Source organism: Triturus cristatus, chromosome 2_2, assembly GCF_964204655.1.
Source record: "Triturus cristatus chromosome 2_2, aTriCri1.1, whole genome shotgun sequence".
In the NCBI taxonomy this organism is placed as follows: domain Eukaryota; kingdom Metazoa; phylum Chordata; class Amphibia; order Caudata; family Salamandridae; genus Triturus; species Triturus cristatus.
In genome coordinates, this window is record NC_140582.1 from 662272631 (window position 1) to 662291584 (window position 18954).

General features: G+C 41.4%; 1 protein-coding gene across 1 annotated transcript in view; it reads right to left on the minus strand.

Moving 5' to 3' along the window:
* Positions 1-18954, minus strand: part of GLRA3 (glycine receptor alpha 3) — a 693846-nt gene that overhangs the window by 369011 nt on the left and 305881 nt on the right. Inside the window, exon 3 of the mRNA XM_085641854.1 lies at positions 17760-17827. Within this exon, the coding sequence (XP_085497980.1) occupies positions 17760-17827 (68 nt within the window). The remainder of the gene's footprint in view (positions 1-17759; positions 17828-18954) is intronic.

Sequence of the window (18954 nt, forward strand, 5' to 3'; positions counted from 1 at the left end):
GTATTTGGCCGCCAGGTCCTGCCCGAAAAACTCCTGCACTGAAACTTTAATACGTGCTACCTGAGTTTGGATTAAAGTTATGGCGCCTCCCTCCCTAATTGTGGTAGTAAGCAGGATTTCAGCTCTACGTAATTCATCAAGCCGATCCTTGATTTGATCTCTTATTTGTTTTTGCCGAAAAAAGGAAAAGCTTTTAGTTTCCCCGCGAATGGCAGCCTTGAGCGAATCCCAAAGTATGTTATCGGGGGCCGAGCCTCTGTTAATATTCAAAAATTCAGTTACCCAAGGTCTCATATAATCAATATATTTTGAATCTAAGAGCAGCTTCCGCTCAAAAGTCCAAGGCCTTAAAGTACTCCTATCAGCTGCTATAATGCATTTGATAACCAAGGGGTTATGATCTGACAATATTCTAGGAAGAATTGAAATTGAGGAAGAAGGTGCCAACTGATCCGAAACAAAAAAATAATCTAATCGAACCATTTTTTTATGGGGGGCAGAAAAATAAGTGGACCCCTCCTTATCTTTGCAATAATAGAACCATAAATCAGTCATGAGATGTTCTTGGACAAGGGCTTGTAGAGCTCTATATACTCTAGGTTTTTGACCACAGTAAATCTGCCCTCCTAATATATTGAAATTAGCTGACATATTGATATTGAAGTCTCCGCAAAGGCAAATGGGTTGGGGCCAGAGAGCCAGCTCGATATTTAGGAAATCTAGTAATTCAGGATCGTCAAAGTTTGAATTATACACGGTGCACACTGTCAGAGTTAAACCATTAATCAAGAGCTGCGCAGTTGCCCAGCGACCCCCGGCATCTGTTGTCCAGTGCTGTTCTCTGTAGGCATTCACAGAGGGTCACAGAATGCCTCCTGCCTAATCAAAATTCATTAGTTAGAGTTATTTGCAACCTCTCATTAATAGGGGTGGGCGGAATTTGCGGAATTAACCTTCGCAAATTATCGCGAGAATGTTTAAAATTATCGCAAACAAGCAGAAATATCGCAAAGATGCGGAAGTTTTTTTCCGGCATGTTCGCGAGATTTTCTGCATGGTTGCGGGTCGCCAACTTACCCATGTGGTTGCTTGCGGGCGCGGCCATCTTGTTTTGAGTTGTTCTCGCGGTGCATGATCGCGAGAAGAAAGACGTGATCGCGCGACGCATGACGTCACTGCGGGCGCGAACTGTCGCGAGACAGCGCAAATGGCTAAAAACAATACAACATCTCATGGAGAACGCGACCGGATCAAGAAAACTTGTCGGCGAACGCAGGGATTCAGGTAAGGCGATCGCGCGCGCGCGAGAATGTATCATTTTACAGCGCGAGCAAGAAACAAATTATCGCCAAGCTGCGGAAACCGGAATTTTTGACATTTTCGCGCTCTCCGCGGAACGCAAAAATGTCAAATTATCGCAATTTCCGCGAACGGAACGAAATTTTTGCCCAGGCCTACTCATTAATCCGCATTTTGTGAAGCGTTTAATTAGTATGTACATCAGTTACATGCAGTGGCGGCTCCTCCGCTAAGGGGGAGGAGCGTCACCTCACTGCTTTTAAGCAGTGTGAGGAAAGGATAAATAAAAATGATAATAACTTGTTATTATCATTTTATTGTTTCCAGATAATTTGCGGGCCAGCGGCGAGCCTGCTCTGCTCTCAGTGTGCATGAATGCTTGGCCAGCCTATCTTGGACCGACCACAGGCCAAAGATTTATGCGCACTTTGCCAACCTGCGTGGAGAACATGCTGAGGCCCCCATTCCCTGGCTGAGCGCTGAACCACGGCGTTCAGACCAATCACAACGCTGGATGCGATGACAAGGTAAGTGTTTTTTACTTTCATCTTCATCCTGCCCCCACTAGCCCCCCCCTGCTCCCCCTCCCCGCCCCGCTACTCCCGATCCGTGCCTTCCACCACTGGTTACATGGCAAAATGAAGGCCTAGACTCAAATAGGTCGCTGGGTAAAAAAACACACAAACTGTACTATGACCTCGCATTGAACACGTCGGGCCCATGGAGCTGCAATAAATGTTATCTTCAAAGTGCTCTGGTGGTCTTCGTAGAAAATAAAACATGAACATTGATAAACAACCATCACCAGCAAAATACATAGATTGCTGGCCATATTGTCTTTGTGTCTTTGTGCTGCAGCATTCTAAATCTGGGATGCCGTGCTAATCTCATACTTACAAGTAACATTTTAAACGTGTGTAAATCACTTACATGCTTGCTTCTAATTAAGGAAAAACACTCCAGCAGTTATATTTTCGCTGAGGCGTGTGGCAGCCCGGGATGAGACAGCTTTCCGGGCACAGACACAGCCGCACCCGAGCACTTTACAGGTCTTTAAAAGACAATTTGCATGTTAATGAGGCCTCGCTGTTGTTTCACCCCTTCTAAGCGCCCCTCCAGCTCCACTCTGCCTATTGCTTAAACTTTCTGCCCCCCCAAAAACAATTCTTAGCCCCCCCCCCCCCGAAATTTGGCTCTAGTTGCGCCTGTGAATAGAGAGGTAGCACACTCGGCGCCGCCCTCAACGAGATTTAAAGGGGCTTGAACACTGGTGTCACGCTTGTCGAAAGATGCAAGCACTGTGATGAATCATTGCCCTCATGCCATGTCATGGGCCAATGCTCACGTAATTCTACGAGCGTGCGTCTGCGCGCACTACGCTGATCGCTTGTGCGGCATCTGGCTGCCTCCGCTCGCGTGCGCCCTCGCTTCTCTGCGGTGGATAAAGATGAAATGGGCAGATTAGAAAAGCGAAAATAGGTTGAGCGGTGGGATTTCACTAGATTAATTTGCCCAAGCGGTAAGCAAAGCAGCTGCTGCCCCAGAGGTTTTTCTGCAATCTCAGTCCTGGAGATGAGCCTTTTGCTCTAGGCTCCGAGGACTGCGCGGGATGCCGAATGCTGGAGGCGGAAGAGAATGCCCATTCACCGTACTAACTACTAACACGAATGCGCGCGATTAGCTGAGGGAGCAACGTCGCTATTAAAACACAGCTCACTGCTAGTAACACCGTGAAAACACTGTACCTAGTTAACAAATGTAACACATTTTAGCAGGAAGTCTAACTCCCATGAGCGTATTAAACTAATATGAGAAACATATCACAATGCTTGTCAGCTTGCATTCTATATCCCCGCTTGAAGATACAAATGTCATGTCACCTAAATATGGCACTGCATCAAGTTCATTGTCGCACTTTAATCAAATTGACAAATGTACCTGCTGCAATCGTCATCCAGTGCATATCTTGCCATAACACTGACTTTCTTTTACCAATCAATTCTAAAGGCTTCGATATTTTAGGAGGAAGCACCGTATTTTACACTACTTGTTCTCCATATGTGTGTGCAAATGAGAGTTCGCCATATCAGAACAAGGGTCCAAGGGCCAGATGCACAACCATCAGGGTTTGCAACTCAAAAATTCCGAATTTTAGCTACTCGCAATTTGTGAGTTGCAAAACCTGATGTACAACAGTGTCTGAGACACTGTGCTATTCCCAAAATGGTCGCAATGGACCTGCCTCATTAATATTCATGGAGCAGGTCGCAATTTGTGACCCATTGGGAGTGGCTGGCACTCACAGAGATGGTGACCTGCTGGGGTCAGCAGACCACCATTTCTATGACTGCTTTTTAAATGATGCCATTTTCCTAAAAGCAAAACACTATGATTTTCAAAAGTAAAAATGAAAAGTTTTCTTTTCATTTTTTCAGAGTGGGCAGTGGTCCTCGGGGCCACTGCCTGCTCTCAAAAAAATTTGGCACCCCCATTTACAAAGGTTTGCAAATGGTTTACCACCAATTTGAAATTAATGGTAAGCTGCAAATGTTTTGTGACCACATTTATGGTCGCAAAACAATCCTACATTTCAGTCCGACTCACTATTAGGAAGGGACACCTTGGCACGCCCCTTCCTAATAGCAATTCAAAAACCCTATTTTGTGAGTGGCCAATAGGTTAATGATTCACATAAAAGGGTTGTTTGCAACCGGCAAAATGAGACGTACATCTGCCCCAAAGTTTGTAAATAGTGTAATCTTTGAACGTCTGTGTCGGAGATACTTTACAAATAATTGCATACACATTTAACAATAACCGCTTTACACTATGATATCCAATAACATTGTTCATGTTCTTTGTTATCACAGTATGGGTATAAACCTATTTTTTTGGCTAAGAAGAGAAAGGGTGATGATTGTGGACGCAAAGTTTAACATACATTATTTTCTGTCCCTGAAATAAACCCAGACAAATGAGAATTCAGTTGATTTGGCACATCTACAGATGAGATCTTGGCCATCAATCTACTAACTAATATATCAATAGCATACAAGGTATGCAGGATTTCGGCCTGTTAAGCAAGCTCCATCCCACATTTAGTTTATCTGAGTGGCAAGTTTTGACAGGCTTGATTTGAGATGTGACTGAGATTCCCACGGCCTAGATAAAAGCTCTCACAAGAGTAAAACCAGTATACCCTAATGTTTTTCACTGTTGATATACTCAACTTGAGCAGCATGACAGACTTCCGCAGAAATACATGTAAGCTGTTAGCTAAACAAACCAAGAAAAAGAAAATCAAACGAATAGCCACACAGTTTATAAAATACTGACACAACAGACTTAATGGTCCATGTCAAGTTGAATTTAAAAGGTACACATTTTTAAGCATGGGCACAAAAATGGCGCAAATTAGATTTAGAATGAGAGAGTTCATGGCATATGAAATACTGTGCATTCCATTAGAAACATCGATAATGTAATTTCAATAAAAATTAGTGGGAGCAGGGGGCCTTGCAAAAAGTTTCGAAGTCTATTTAGCTGATTAATGTTTAACTTCACGCTTTGACATTTTTCTGATGATTTTTGAAGATGATTAGGCGCAGTGTTCTTTTCTCTGCCTGTTGGCATTCCTATTTCTCCATGCTTGCATACAGATTCTATTTATGTTCATGGAAGAGGGTTTGTGTGGTAGATTGAATAGGAGAAATAAACACTGAGGGTCCGAGTCGTAAGATTCCACTGCTCCTCTCAATATTACAAGTGTGCCTCTTGAGAAAACTGCCAAGCTCACAATCACATAATGTAGATCATATATAACTGCACACAGGGGAACCTATAACCCCACAGTTACCTGGGAGCATTGTTTTACTAATTTTTGTTGGCTCTCAGTGTCATCCTGCAGACTAGTGACTAGACACAATGGGCCTGACTCTCAAAACTGCACATAAAAGCTCTTCTCATTTGTACAAGTGAATTCTTTAGTGTAAAGTAGGGGTGTGTAAACTTTGTGTACTTTTCTTTTGCATGGTTACACAAAATGCTGGGGAACCTGAGTGGATACACAAAGTTACGCGAGAGGCGAATCAATCATTAAGGGCCTAATTACGAGCCTGGTGGTCCTCGGACTGCCAGACTGGTGGTGGGGGAGAGGTGGCAATGTTCTGACCGCCACATTACGACCTTGGCGGTCGTGCCACCTTGGGACCGCGGCTAGGGAGCTGCCGTTCCCTGACAGTGGCATGGCGGTCTTAAGGCAATAATATGCTTCATAGGATCTCTGCGGTCCTGCCAAGGATATTATGGCTTTCCTTACGGCCACTGATTTGATGGAGGTCCTTCCTCCATGAAAACAGAGGTAGTGAGTAAAGAAAGGGGCCCTACAGGGCCCCTTGTGCCTCACTCTATGTGGATGCACACAGGGGGGCACAACATGTGCCCACCTGTGTGCATCCACCCCCAGTTCCAGCAGAGCATGTACTTCAGAGTCCATGCAGTGCTGGAACTTTCTTTGACATCTCCATTGTGGCGCCTATTTTATAGGCACTACTGTGGGAAAGCCAAAAGTACTGCCCTACAGTGACTAAAAAAGTCATATTACGGTGGGCTGTTCTCAAGCAGGTTTGGCGGTGACGCCTCATCGCCAAAATCGTAATCTGTCCCTTAGTGTTATATTTAAGAGCAAAATGAATCTCCTTGTCCATTTTTGGCACAAGAATGCTTTTGTGGTAAAAAAAAAGTAGTACAAAAAACACAAGTGGCATGACAATCAGATGCTCACATTCTGGCTATTCACGTTATTCATGAGTTTTCTGCCCATTCCAGAATGGGTGTCAGCAATCGTTTTCACAGCAAGTTGTCACACTTGAAATATTAGGACATTTATTCTTATCACAGGAAGTAGCAAATCCATTTCCTACTCTCTGTAACATGTTCATGGAGCCGCTAACTGAAATTCTGACATTTTCCAATGTACAATACCACATGTATGCAGATGAAAACCAACTATACTTTTAAAATCTCCTCCCCTGAAGATACCCGTCTACTCAACACAACTCAGCTAAAAACCCCAAACTGGCTAACCAGAAACCACCTTAAATTCAACTTGCTCAAAACCGAATTCCTCTTAATTGCCCCACCAAAACGATCCCTCAACATCAAAGATTGGATGAAGCATTTAACAGCCTTCAACTGCCTTCGACGCATTATTGGTTCCACAAGATCACTAGGAATTACACTTGACAAGAATCTCATCATGCACATCAGCACAGCCACCAGAGGAGCAAACTTTCAAATGAGCATTCTATGAAAAATAAGATCCTTCCTTCCCTTCAACAACTTTAAATCAGCAGTGCAAGCTTCAGTGATCCCCAGATTAGACTATAGGAGTGCTACCCTATGTGGTCTGCCGAGATCCAAGTTAGCTTCACTAAAGGCATCCCTTAACTCTGCTGCAAGGCTCATTAAGGGCCCCATGATATATTGAATAGAGGGAACATTTTGCAGTTAACATCAAATATTCCGGCATTAAAATACTTAACATCAGTAAATCTACTGGCAGTAGAATTCATAGGAATGGAACATCAAAAGAGTAAGGAGCAAACACTGACCACCTGGCTGACTGAAGAAGATGTACAGTACATCATGGATTCTAAGGCGCAATTTGAAGCCTGGGGAATCAAATTGCTAAAACCAGCGACCCCCCGTTATCCCGGCCCCCTAAACATTACTCTTAATCGTAGTAAAGGAAGAGCTCAAAGGCGAAATGTTAACACACCTAACACTCATACATTACTCAAAGGGGCAATTGGCGGTAACCCCTCTATAACACAGAAAGAGGGGCCACAATATGATCGGGTAAATGGAATGGATAGGTCTATGGTCAATTGGGGATGGTTGCCATGAGCACTAACTTCGAAAACAAGTCTCTGACCAACGGAAAACAATTCATCAACTCAAGAGACAAGTAACATACAGGTGCTCTCGTGGAACATCGCGGGGGCAAAAAAATGGTTGGAGAACGGAGATCTCCCAAAAAAATGGGAAAATTACGACATAATAGCTCTACAGGAAACTTGGGCTCTAGAATCTCTCCCATTAGCAAATTATGTTCACTATACAGTTCCAGCAACCAAAACCAAAACCTTTGGTCGCCCAAAAGGGGGCTTGGCAGTCTATATCTCCTCGGAGCTAAAAATGGAAAGTGAACAAATGGATTCAGAAGGACCAAATATTCAATTGATCAAATTGACATTAGGGCCTGCTAACAGATTAAAAATCGTCCTCTTGATAAATACATACACACATCCCTCGGCCAGGAAAAAACTGGTCCATAATAAACAACTAGTCGGAATCATTACCAACATCCGGAGCACCTTTCCCTCGTGGGACTTGATACTCACAGGGGACTTTAATTCAAACCTGATTCATACTCCGGACGAGGACGATTCTACATCAGCAGACAACATATATTGGTCCGTTCCACATCAATATCAGCCATTGAGGCCAAAAGTGGACCGCATAGGACAAGAGTTGGTAAATGCCTTAGAGTTTCTTGGGCTAAGAGTATTGAATGGTAGAACTCCAGATGACTTCCCCCCTAAGTTTACATTCCATGGGGGGAGGATAAGGTCAAGACTGGATTACACAGCCATCTCAGTATCGTTGATTCCATCCCTATCGCATTTTTCGATAGAGTTTACAACCAGGAGTGACCATTCATATCAGCTGATACACTTTAGGTCAAAAATTACCAAACATCAGGTAAATACAACCATTGATGGTAACATACATACAGTGGACCTAAAACGTTTAAAATGGTCAAACGATACAATTGAAACATTACAGTTAAAAGTAAAAAACATGTTAATTACCAGCAAAATCGGTGCCGAGGACAAAATACAAGCATGGGAAAGCTTCACAGCTGAGCTAAAAACACTAATGCCGTCAGGACAAAAGCAGCCCAACGTTCGGGAAAAAACATCAACGTTAGGTCTGCGAATCCTGAAACGTAAACTCAAAAAATGTATTAGGATGCTAAAAAGAACAACTCCTGACACAGCAGCATGGGACAGTGTAAGACAGCTCAGGAAATGTTATAAAAAAGATCTCTGGAAAGAAAAAAGAAAGAGCAACGACAAATTCTGGGCCGAACTCCTCTGTAGTTCAAATAATTCCAACTCAAAACAGTTCTGGACCATTATAAATAACCTGAATCGACCGGTTACAGTTTTATCCTCAAATATACAAGAATTGGAGTGGGTTGAATTTCTATCTAGGAGGTTTTGGGAAGCTCCCTTGACAGAACTAATCGTGGGAAACACCTTTGATCAAGGGGCGGTTCATGTAAAGTCCACTGGGTTATTGAAAAGTACCAGCCCAGTAGATGTCACCACTTCAAAGCAGAAGGAGCAATTGGACGTGATCATAAATCCAATGGAGGAAAATGTCCACTTGTCAGAACCAATCGTGGGAAACACCTATGGTCAAGGGGCAGTTCAAGTAAAGTCCACTGGGTTATTGGAAAGCACCCGCCCAGAAGATGCCGCCACTTTAAAGCAGAAGGAGCAATTGAACGTGGTCATAATTCCAATGGAGGAAAATTTCTCCCAGAGCTCAGCCACAAGTTACTCGTCCTCTTCGATTGAAGGAGTCAGACGTATAATTAAGAAAGGCAGAAATGATGGCGCACCAGGCCCCAACGGAATTCCTCAAGCAATCTTTAAATATGATATTCCATTTTGGGGCAATCACCTTTCCAACTTATATCAAGAAATAGAAAAAGTAAACATCATACCAGTAAACTGGCAAGGTTCGATTTTGACACCTCTATTTAAAGGAGGAGACAGAGCAAATCCGGCGCACTACAGATTGATAGCATTGCTTGACGTAGAGGCCAAATATTATGCCTCCCTGGTACTAGAAGAGCTTAAGGCATGGTCTGACGACCTAAACCTAATTCCGGAAAACCAGACGGGCTTCAGACAAGGCCTTGGCACGACGACGAATATTTTAGGTCTCTCGCTAATTACAAACAAGTGTAAGCAGAGGAAATTGCAACTTTACCTCTGCTTTATAGACCTAAAAGCCGCCTTTGACAGCGTTGACCGCGACCTTCTGTGGAAAAAGCTGCGAGCCTGGGGTATCCCTGAAAGGGTTTTAAAAGGCATCCTGTTATTCTACTCTAACACCTGGATAAGGATTAAGATAGGTGACGGGTCCAGACTCTCAAGGAAGCTGACAACCACTAGAGGCTTGAAACAAGGGTGTGTTTTGGCCCCCCATCTTTTTAATTTGTTTTTATCTGACCTCTCTCCAAGGCTGGACTTTATCAATTCCCATCCACCAAAACTTGGCGAACTGAGAATTTCGCATCTCTCATACGCGGATGATGTGGTATTAATGAGCCAAACAAAGATCGGCCTGCAAAGATGCCTGAATGAAATGTCCGTTTACATTTCAGAAAACAAACTTGAAATAAATTCATCCAAAACAAAAACTATGGTGATTGGGAAAAAACAGTTAAGAAAACAGACAATCTGGCTTAATGGAATTCAACTCGAGGAGGTAAAAAAATACAAATATTTAGGCCTCTATATCGACAACTCAAGAAATCTTACGGAACACAAAAAATATATGTCCCAGAGATCAAGTGCACTAACATTTGCTCTTAGCCTATTAGCTAAAAAGCTGAAGGGCCCCTCTTACAAACCGTTGCTCGCCGTAATGAAGGCAAAAATCCTGCCTACTCTAACTTATGCCAGTGCGGCGAGGATGGAGAGCTCCTAAACCAACTAATAGCTTGCATATACAAAAAAGTATTCCAGATTCCAAGGTCAGCTTCCCCAGCCCAGGTTTGGCTGGAATTTGGCCTTACAAATGAAGAAGTTGGCAGAATGTATGCGACGGTGAAAAACTGGTACCACTTTAAGCTAAATGCTGCTACCTCAAAAATTAACGAGGCCATCTGGTCTGATCTAAATCAAGACAAATCCTCTCCGTTTAATCAATACCTTTGTAACTCCCTTTCGGATACATGCACGACAGAAATATGGAATAAAAACTTGCCGTACCAAACGTTTAAACAAGTTGTAAATAAAGCGTCAAAAACTCACTCTCTGCTACTGGACAAAAATATTCTAAGATCAAGGTCGCACGCCTGGATGGTGATAAACCACTATAAGTCCCTCGTTCCGGCGGCTTATCTATGTGAAACTTACTCGATTAATATAAAAAAACAACTTATGGCACTGCGTTTTGGATCATTACCATCCCTGGCTGAGCAGCCGGCCTGGCAGCATACAGGCCCTAAAACGTGCCGGCTGTGCAACCATCATAAAGAAGACTTTATTCAAATAATTTGCACATGTAAAAAACTGCGGATCGAACGAGTAATCTTTCTAAAGACAAGTTTCAACGAAAGAGGTATTAGATCCTGCAGAGCCGCAATAATGGCGTGCCTAAGCCCCTTTAAAAAGCATTGCTAAAAGGGTCTGAAGCTGGGCAAATGAGGTTTAATTTTCTGCATTGAACTTTTAAGAAACAAAATGATTTTATAATTAAATTTCTGTTTTAACTGCTTACTGTAATTTTGTGCTTTTGCTACCTGTTTTAAATTGTTATGGTTTTAACTAACTAAACAATAAACATTACTTTACTTTACGGCTCATTACTGGATCGAGAAGGTACAACCACATCACTCCAGATCTGAAGACACTAAACTTGATCCCTTATGAGGTAAGGATTCAGTTGAAAATTTCTTAATTGACCAACAAAAGAACTACACTTCAAGACACCGAAGTACCTAGCTGACAAACTGGAACTGTCCGGCGGTTGCAGATCATCTAGAAGCACCAGCACCTTGCTGTTGAAACCTCAAACATTTCAGAAAGAGATAACCTACAACCAAGCCTTCTTCGGATTGTTCCCTAGAATCTGGAACTGCCTGCCTCCTGAAACCAGACTGATCCCTTCAATCACTTCATTGAAAAATGAAGTCAAAGTGCTTTTAATGAACAAATCTCTACTCTGAACCCACTGACTCATTCTCTGGATACTGATGTGACACAGTTCTCCAACCAGGGCTTGCACTCGCCGTCTGAGAATTGATTTATAACTCACTGTCCCACTCCTGTCTGCAACGAACAGTGTCAACGTTTATGTTTCTTGGTTATATATTTTCTACTTTTTGAACTATTTGTGAAGCTCTCTGATACCCTTCTAGGGTCAAGTTTGTGCTATATAAAACTTTATAATTAAATAAATAAATAAAGTAAAACAACTTCATAACGGGAAGAACACAAAGATACAATTGACAGAAGTTTAGTGGAAAGAATTTCTTCATGCCAAAAAATATCTGCTTCATAGTGAAAAAATTGCCAAGTGTAATCGCACTTATGGAAGAGATTTTCACATTTGTAATTGTGCACTACATACATACCTATCCACCTTTGCATGTGTGTATGGCGTCATTTACCAAGATTTCCAAACAGTACTTTTGGAAAGCTACATAGGTCTCATTTGCCAAAGAATACTCTTGGAAACATTTGTGAATTTGAAAAATGTGTAACTCTATACCAAAATGTAGAGGTAAACCCAGTGTGTTTGTTTTTTAATTTTTCAAAGAATTGGGAAACACATTAGGCCAGTCCCACTTTAACAGGTTAATGTGAGTAGAAAATACAATTTTAATCAGAGCATATAGAAGTTGAGGACTGATTTACAAGCTCAAGCCAATAGTGGAGCTACTAACCCAGCATTCCACAAGGCAAAAGATGAGGAACCTTTCAAGCAGGTGAATGTTGTGGTTGGATGATTACACAGGCAATAAAGACATTGTTAGATCACTACAACATACACACTAGATCTTTGTTGCACTGACCATAATGACGTGCCTGTAACTACACCTAAGACAAAACTTTCCAAATAACCCCGATCTCAACCTAACCCCTAATACTAAATGTAATAATATCCCTTGCCTTACCCTCAAGACTAAGGCTATGCATACCCCATCTTAGTATATGTCTAATACAAACCTTAACCCTCCACCCTCCAATAAACCTACTTCTCCCACTCCCAAGCCCTAATCCTAAATGTACCAAGACCCATTGCTTTAACAATACCTTTACCTCATTTAATGCAATTGTACTTCCAGTAGTGGCATTCTTAGCAGTGGAAATTGTGATTTTGTTGAATCTTTGTAATGGGAAATTCTCGGTAGTGCATGTGCAGTGATGCTGTCTGATATTATGACTGTGATAAAAAAGAGTATAACTGTTTAATAACAATCACCAACAAATAATCTCTAAATGCTAATTTGGGCCTTGTCTGCTCTCCCCTCTCTTAAATGTTGGGGTTCAACCCAAAAGTGTAGCCTGTACCCACAATTAGAGAGGGTACAGCCTTAGACACACCAAAGGTTTTATTACACTGGCCCATATTTTTCTTCTCACTCAAAAAGGAGACTGACTAACAAGTTTCCCTTGAAGGAGTATTTTGCTTCCCTCCTATGGGCTCCTTTCCTTGTTTGTCTCAAGATGGTCTGAGGTAACGGCATTCTCTGAAAGAAGGGAGGAGAGGTTTCGACTACAAGGGCTAACACAGTGGGCGGTCCTTAATGAAAAGGGACAAGAGGTTTATAAGTCCATTCAACCCCAGTTGAGCCCACTTTATCTCTGAAGTTGTCTACTCCTATATGAAGCAGAAATTTACCACCCACCCATCTCTTTGATTCCTCATGGCATACGATTTTTAACTTCATCAAAAATATGGCAAAAATAAAGATCATGGACAAGCATATAATGCCTGCTGTTGAATTAAGATACAGCTAAACTAATTTTGATGTAGGTTAGAGGCTGGCTTAAGGGGAAGAGGGGGCTGCTGTTAGGCTTTGCCTTCTAGCTCTAGCCTTGGTTGCTCACATCATGGTGTCTTCATTTCTGGGAGGCATGTTATATGGCTTTATCATGGGTGGCTCTCCCTGGTTATTTTGTGTCAGTCTTGTAAATGTTGTGTATGCCACAATGCAAAGAAATGACATGATGAAAAAATGATTATATTTTTGACAATGATAGAAAAAGAAAGTTACGTCAAGCTACTCAAGATCTTAAAACTTACAATGTTGTCACGATGTCAAAGTCTGAAAGATTTATTATCACTCTGGCCCCTATTACGATGTCGTTAGGAAAGGCTCAGAATGGGATTCTGTTTTGCAAAATCCGATTCAGAACCCTTGTCTCTGAACAAATCGTACACATTTCCCAACGACCGATTACGATGCCTGGAAACCTTTCGAGCAATCCAAATCGGTTCCGAAAGGCATTTGGACAGCCCGAGTCTTTCAGAGTCGATTCGTACAGCTCAATCGAGATGGTTTTCGGATGAGCGATTACGTTGACCGATTCGGACAGCTGTTCCGATTTGGTCTACCCAAAGTTAAACGGCTGTCGGAATCTGTCTTTGGGGATCTGTTGCAGGCCCCCTCTCACCCAGAGGCTTCCGAATGTGGCCCGTGGGGATACCCAAGGCACCCCTCTTCCCAACCATGCAAATGTGCCAGGCACCAGGGGGTGCCCGCCACAAGGTGCTAGGTTTTCCCCAACCACCCCTTCTTTCAATCGGAGCCAGTGTTCTCGTTCGGAAAACACAATTGAAGTAAATACGAGTCCGACCGAACGATGTTGGGAAGCATCATAATCAGTCGTCTGGACTCGCAGACCCCGATTCGTTTGCAAATGAGTCAGAGACCGATTAGTTTGGAACAGTTTCCTAACAGCATCGTAATTGGGTCTATAGTGTGTGATAAACACCTGAGTGCATAGGCGCTGAAAGTAGAGGTGCGTGGCGGTGCTGCAGCACCCCCAAAACAACCATGCTGGAGTTCAGAACATGAATGAGCAATAAAGATGCCTTTAAGTTTTGTTTTTATCTTGTCATATTTTTTGTGTGTTCAAAGACAGGTCAAATATCAGGCTATGTCTTCTGAAAAATTGCTTCTTTTTCATTTAACATAGAAATTGATATTTCATTGATATTTTCTTCATCTGACTGCAAAGTTAGAGGATTTTATAAGGTGAACAATCTGACAATCTTGATGGGATGCAAGGCGTGTGAAAGGAAAGTTTGTAATATGCCAGTTTTTTTCTAGCATACAATAAAATGTAAATAACTGTAATTGAATGTACAAATATTTCACATTATATCAGTAATTAGGAAAGCAAAAATGAAACACATTTTTTGCATTTGTGACTGCATGATGGAAATAAAGTTTTTAATAGGATCAAAACAATCAAGAGACTTTTCTTGGTCATATGCAAATGATAAATATTTACTGAAACCAATTTTCACACATTATCATTAGTGCCCTATATATAGGTAAAACTGCATGTCAGTGTGCATTTAATGCCCACTTCAATGGAAAATGTGCTGTTTATAAACAACAGTGCACTACCGGACCATGCTTTAGTGATATATTTACATCAGTGTGCTCAAAAATGCACCACCAGCTGCATACTTGTACTTTGTGTGATGCTTGGATTTTCACAATCCTTATGACTTCATTGATGTAACTTTGATTGCCGCCCCCTACTCTGAAAAATGTTCCAGGTCAACAGCCTGAATGTGCGTACTATGTGACAAGAGGGAACAGCATAAGTTGGATCCATTTTGAAATGGCATTTTTTGAGAATAAGTTACGCACATTCCAACAATAAATTCTAAGGCCCTCATTTACGAGATTGTGGCATAGGGCAAAACAAGTCATCTTGCTGTACTGCCCTATGCCAAAGTCTAAGTGCATTTCTGTCCTTACTCTCTGCACTGGCGCCATTTCAGCAGTCTAGCATGGCCCCTTGCACCATAGTGCAAGGGTGGCTCTGTTCATTCAGGATTGTCTTTCTACAGGAAGGGGCACCTTCCTGCACTGAAACAATCCTAAGAGATGTTTTCCTCTTTCTACACATATAAAGAGGAGTAACAACTCTTACCCTTACTCCTCACCTCAGGAGGCGTAAGGGTTTAGCGCTTCCCCAGGTTTACATGATTTTGTAAATCTGTGGTAGCGTCAAAAGCCTTGGGTGTTGCGTGTAAACACCCAGCGCATAGAACTCATTCCAGGTGCAGAGTAAGAGGACACAGTGATGTGTGCTGCGTCGTCTTACTAAAGATTTGTGAGGGCACTCAAAGCAACGCAGGTTGGCTTTGTGTGGCTTCATAAATCTTATTTAGCGCCCTGCGTCACGCATGTAGCACTTTACATGGTGCAAAAGTGATGCAAGTCTTTCAGAAATAGCCCCCTGATTGTTTTATTTTTTAAACAGTGCAGTGGAATCGTTGGTATACATATTGATTATTTTTTTGCATGTATTTACCAACGTAATTCTTAGAGTCTAACTAGCGAACGATCACAAATATGTGAAAAATAATAATTTTATTTTGCGTTTTGCGCTAATACAATTGATACTTTTTTTGTAACGAAGGTGGTGGGTACAACAAGTAAAACAAATTCACAATTTTTCAATGTCTTGGAAAAGCGACTCTTCGGTATATTAAAATCGTTGTCCGTTGTGCAATACTGAGCTGCACCATTAGAGTGGATGACAAGCCCTCAGGCTTCGGCCAATATGCTAACATGTTAAACATGTCTATGTCCCAAATACATCTCTCAGCTAACATTGTTTTAAAATGTGATGTCTGCTACCTTTTCCAATAGAAGGGAAATATTATAAAACCATTAGTATATTAGCAAAGTATTTGCAGTTACTAAAAAGTTGTTGCTTTATGTGGTAAGAACAATGCTTGTCGACCTAAAGTAAGAGAAGCATAAAGGAAACAACTATTACATTGAAATTAAAATGTGCATATATTGGTGGAAGAAGGAACCTTCCCGTTTGAGGGGCACAACTTCCTTCTGTTAGGGCAGCACATCGTGCATTCTTAGTATTACAGTCAAGGCGTGTCAGCAGCATACTTCCAGCTAGGGGTGTTTGGTTAAGATTCACTGAAACAGGTTTGCTGCAAGACCATTTCAGCTCATTTTAAGGCAGCGTTCAATAGTCGAAGATGTGCTTTGCAGAGGTCTCATTTCCTGCTGTTAACAACAGGAAGGTTTCTTTTTTTGTGTTCAAAATATTTTATTAGGATTTTTTGTAGACATGACAAACAAAAAACAGTGTTGGTATATGTAATAAAGTAGTACAATTAATATTATCTAAAAATATCCATATACCAAAAAGTGGACATTTGTCATAAAAGCAGTTAAATTATAAAAGCTGAAAAAGGGAACACACAAGACTACTCCACAAAACATTAATTATACAGAACTGTTAACCCAAAGCAATTAGTATTATTAAACATTCTATAAATACATTTTAATATAATCCTCAATTGGTTTCCATAACTGTTGAAAATACAAAGTATTTTTTAATGGTCCCTTGTAAGATAATTGAGCACCAGGTGTAATAAAAATAACATGCATGTATTGATAATGTTTCTGATGATTTCCAATCGGAAGCAATGGATTTAGTAGCAACAGGAAAGGTTTCTAAACACCAGCAAGGTAACATGTTCAATGCTTCATTTTTAAAAGACTTAAGGCATAAAATACCACAACACATCTGACTCCCAGTGACACATCGTCTTCTGCTGAAGCAAAGACTCAGTCACACACGTTGGTTTTTTCGACCTTATGCATTTCAATCACCGTGAAGGTGCCCGCCACGTCTGTAGAGGTCACACACTCAATAGAACTACAAAGAACGCCGCAGCTACACACACGCTTTCACCCGGGAAACCCATGGCCTGTCCTGATTAAATTATACATTGATTGATAAACGACTGACTGAAGGCAGCGTGGCTTTGATTTTAATGTCTGACCCAGAGACTGAAGGCGGTGCAACCCCAAAGTGTGCTATGTCTTCAATTAGAGCGCCAATGTGCAGGATATTTTTAAAGGGGCCGGCCATCCGGTTAAAATGATTTTGCTCTGTTACAAGTGGTCCCTGGTGTACAAATGGACAGTGATATAAAAAGTAAACCAATGCAATGCCCTCTACTCAGTCACGTACAGCTTGCACTGGTCAACAACCTTGGATTGCAGTACTCCAGTTTCTTATATGTGATTAGGTTATGAGATCCATTTTGACATCATTGACTTGAAGGCGAATGTCATAATTGTCCTAGTCTTGAGCCCGTATTCCACCCTCTAGAACGGCATGCGCAGTGTTTCTCCTCAATCCCACATATTTCAGCACATTATATCCCACTATTTCTTTCCTTTTCCATCAATGGTTTAAGTGCTGCTGTCATGCTAGGCCAGATTAACAACTGGAGCGAACATCAGTCCGAAAAAAAAGAATCTCTGAATGACATAGCCATTAACAAGGTCACAACCATTAGGGATTCAAAGCTTTCAAAATTAACGCAAATGCAAACATTGAAAGCCATTGTAGTAAAGGGATTACCATAGTAGTCTCTGCAATGGACCCAAAGCTGTTTACAAATATGTTGCATGTAACATTCACTGGAGGACCTGCAAAAAATAGGAGATACGTTAATGTATCAGATGTAGGTCAAATGAAATATATAAGAAAATGGTTTGAATCCATGCACATTTCAGAGAGTAGAATACACTATAGAAATTGGTACTCTAGTGAGAATGGCCAAATACTCTAATATGTTAATACATTACAGAGCTGACATTCTTTCTCAGAGAAATGAAGAATTGAAGGAATGCCTGCATTTCTGGTGAAGTCCAGCGACAGCATGGAAATACAAATAGCTGTCGCAAGATGGAGACTTTACTCCACAGCATACCTGTGTGCCACACAGCCAGAGACAAAAACACATACAACATTTCTTTATAACTTCAACTGTAAATTAGGATCCTTGGTACTCATGAAAGAAAATTGCCCTCTCTACACCAGTCCCTAAAACAGGCTTGGGTTTAGACTTCTCCAATGTCACTTCCTTCTGTTTAATGCACATCTAGAGTACAGTTGCATTTTTAAAAGCTCCACTTCTCTTTAATACTTTATGTTATTAATAAAAATATTGTTCTTGGAACTTGCCACAAAATTTATTTGCTTGTAACTGTAGACTTGACCCCGTAGTTTTTAGCCTCAGAGTCTGCTCTGCAGCATCTTTGTTTTGAACCTGGTCATGGACATGGAGGCAGACGTGAACTCATCCTAAATGGGAACTATTCCTTTTTCTTTCCACTCCGCATCGTTTTGCAAAAATTGAAGAAGCAGAAGTGACCTGATATTCGGGTCTTGCTACTGCACCACAGGTAGTTGGCCAGGAGGCAGAGTGTATGAATGTTATAGGTCTTTCCACTCATTTTTACGAAACCACATGCAGACACTACTGAAGAAATAGTTATATTCACATTGTTAACAATGATAATGATTTAGCAATTTTTTCTCCTCTGAGGTTTGGAATATCAATTTTGTCTCACCCCCCACGCCCAAGTAGAGTGCTTGTAAACTCACAAAATGTCCCCTAATACTGAACTTAAGAACCAATATCATTAAATAGCAACATATAGCCAAACAAAGAAATTATACTGTAACCACAGCGATGTCATTTGATAATGTAAATAGTAATGTAATACGTAATGTCACAAATTATGTATTCGATATAATTCGTGATGTGATC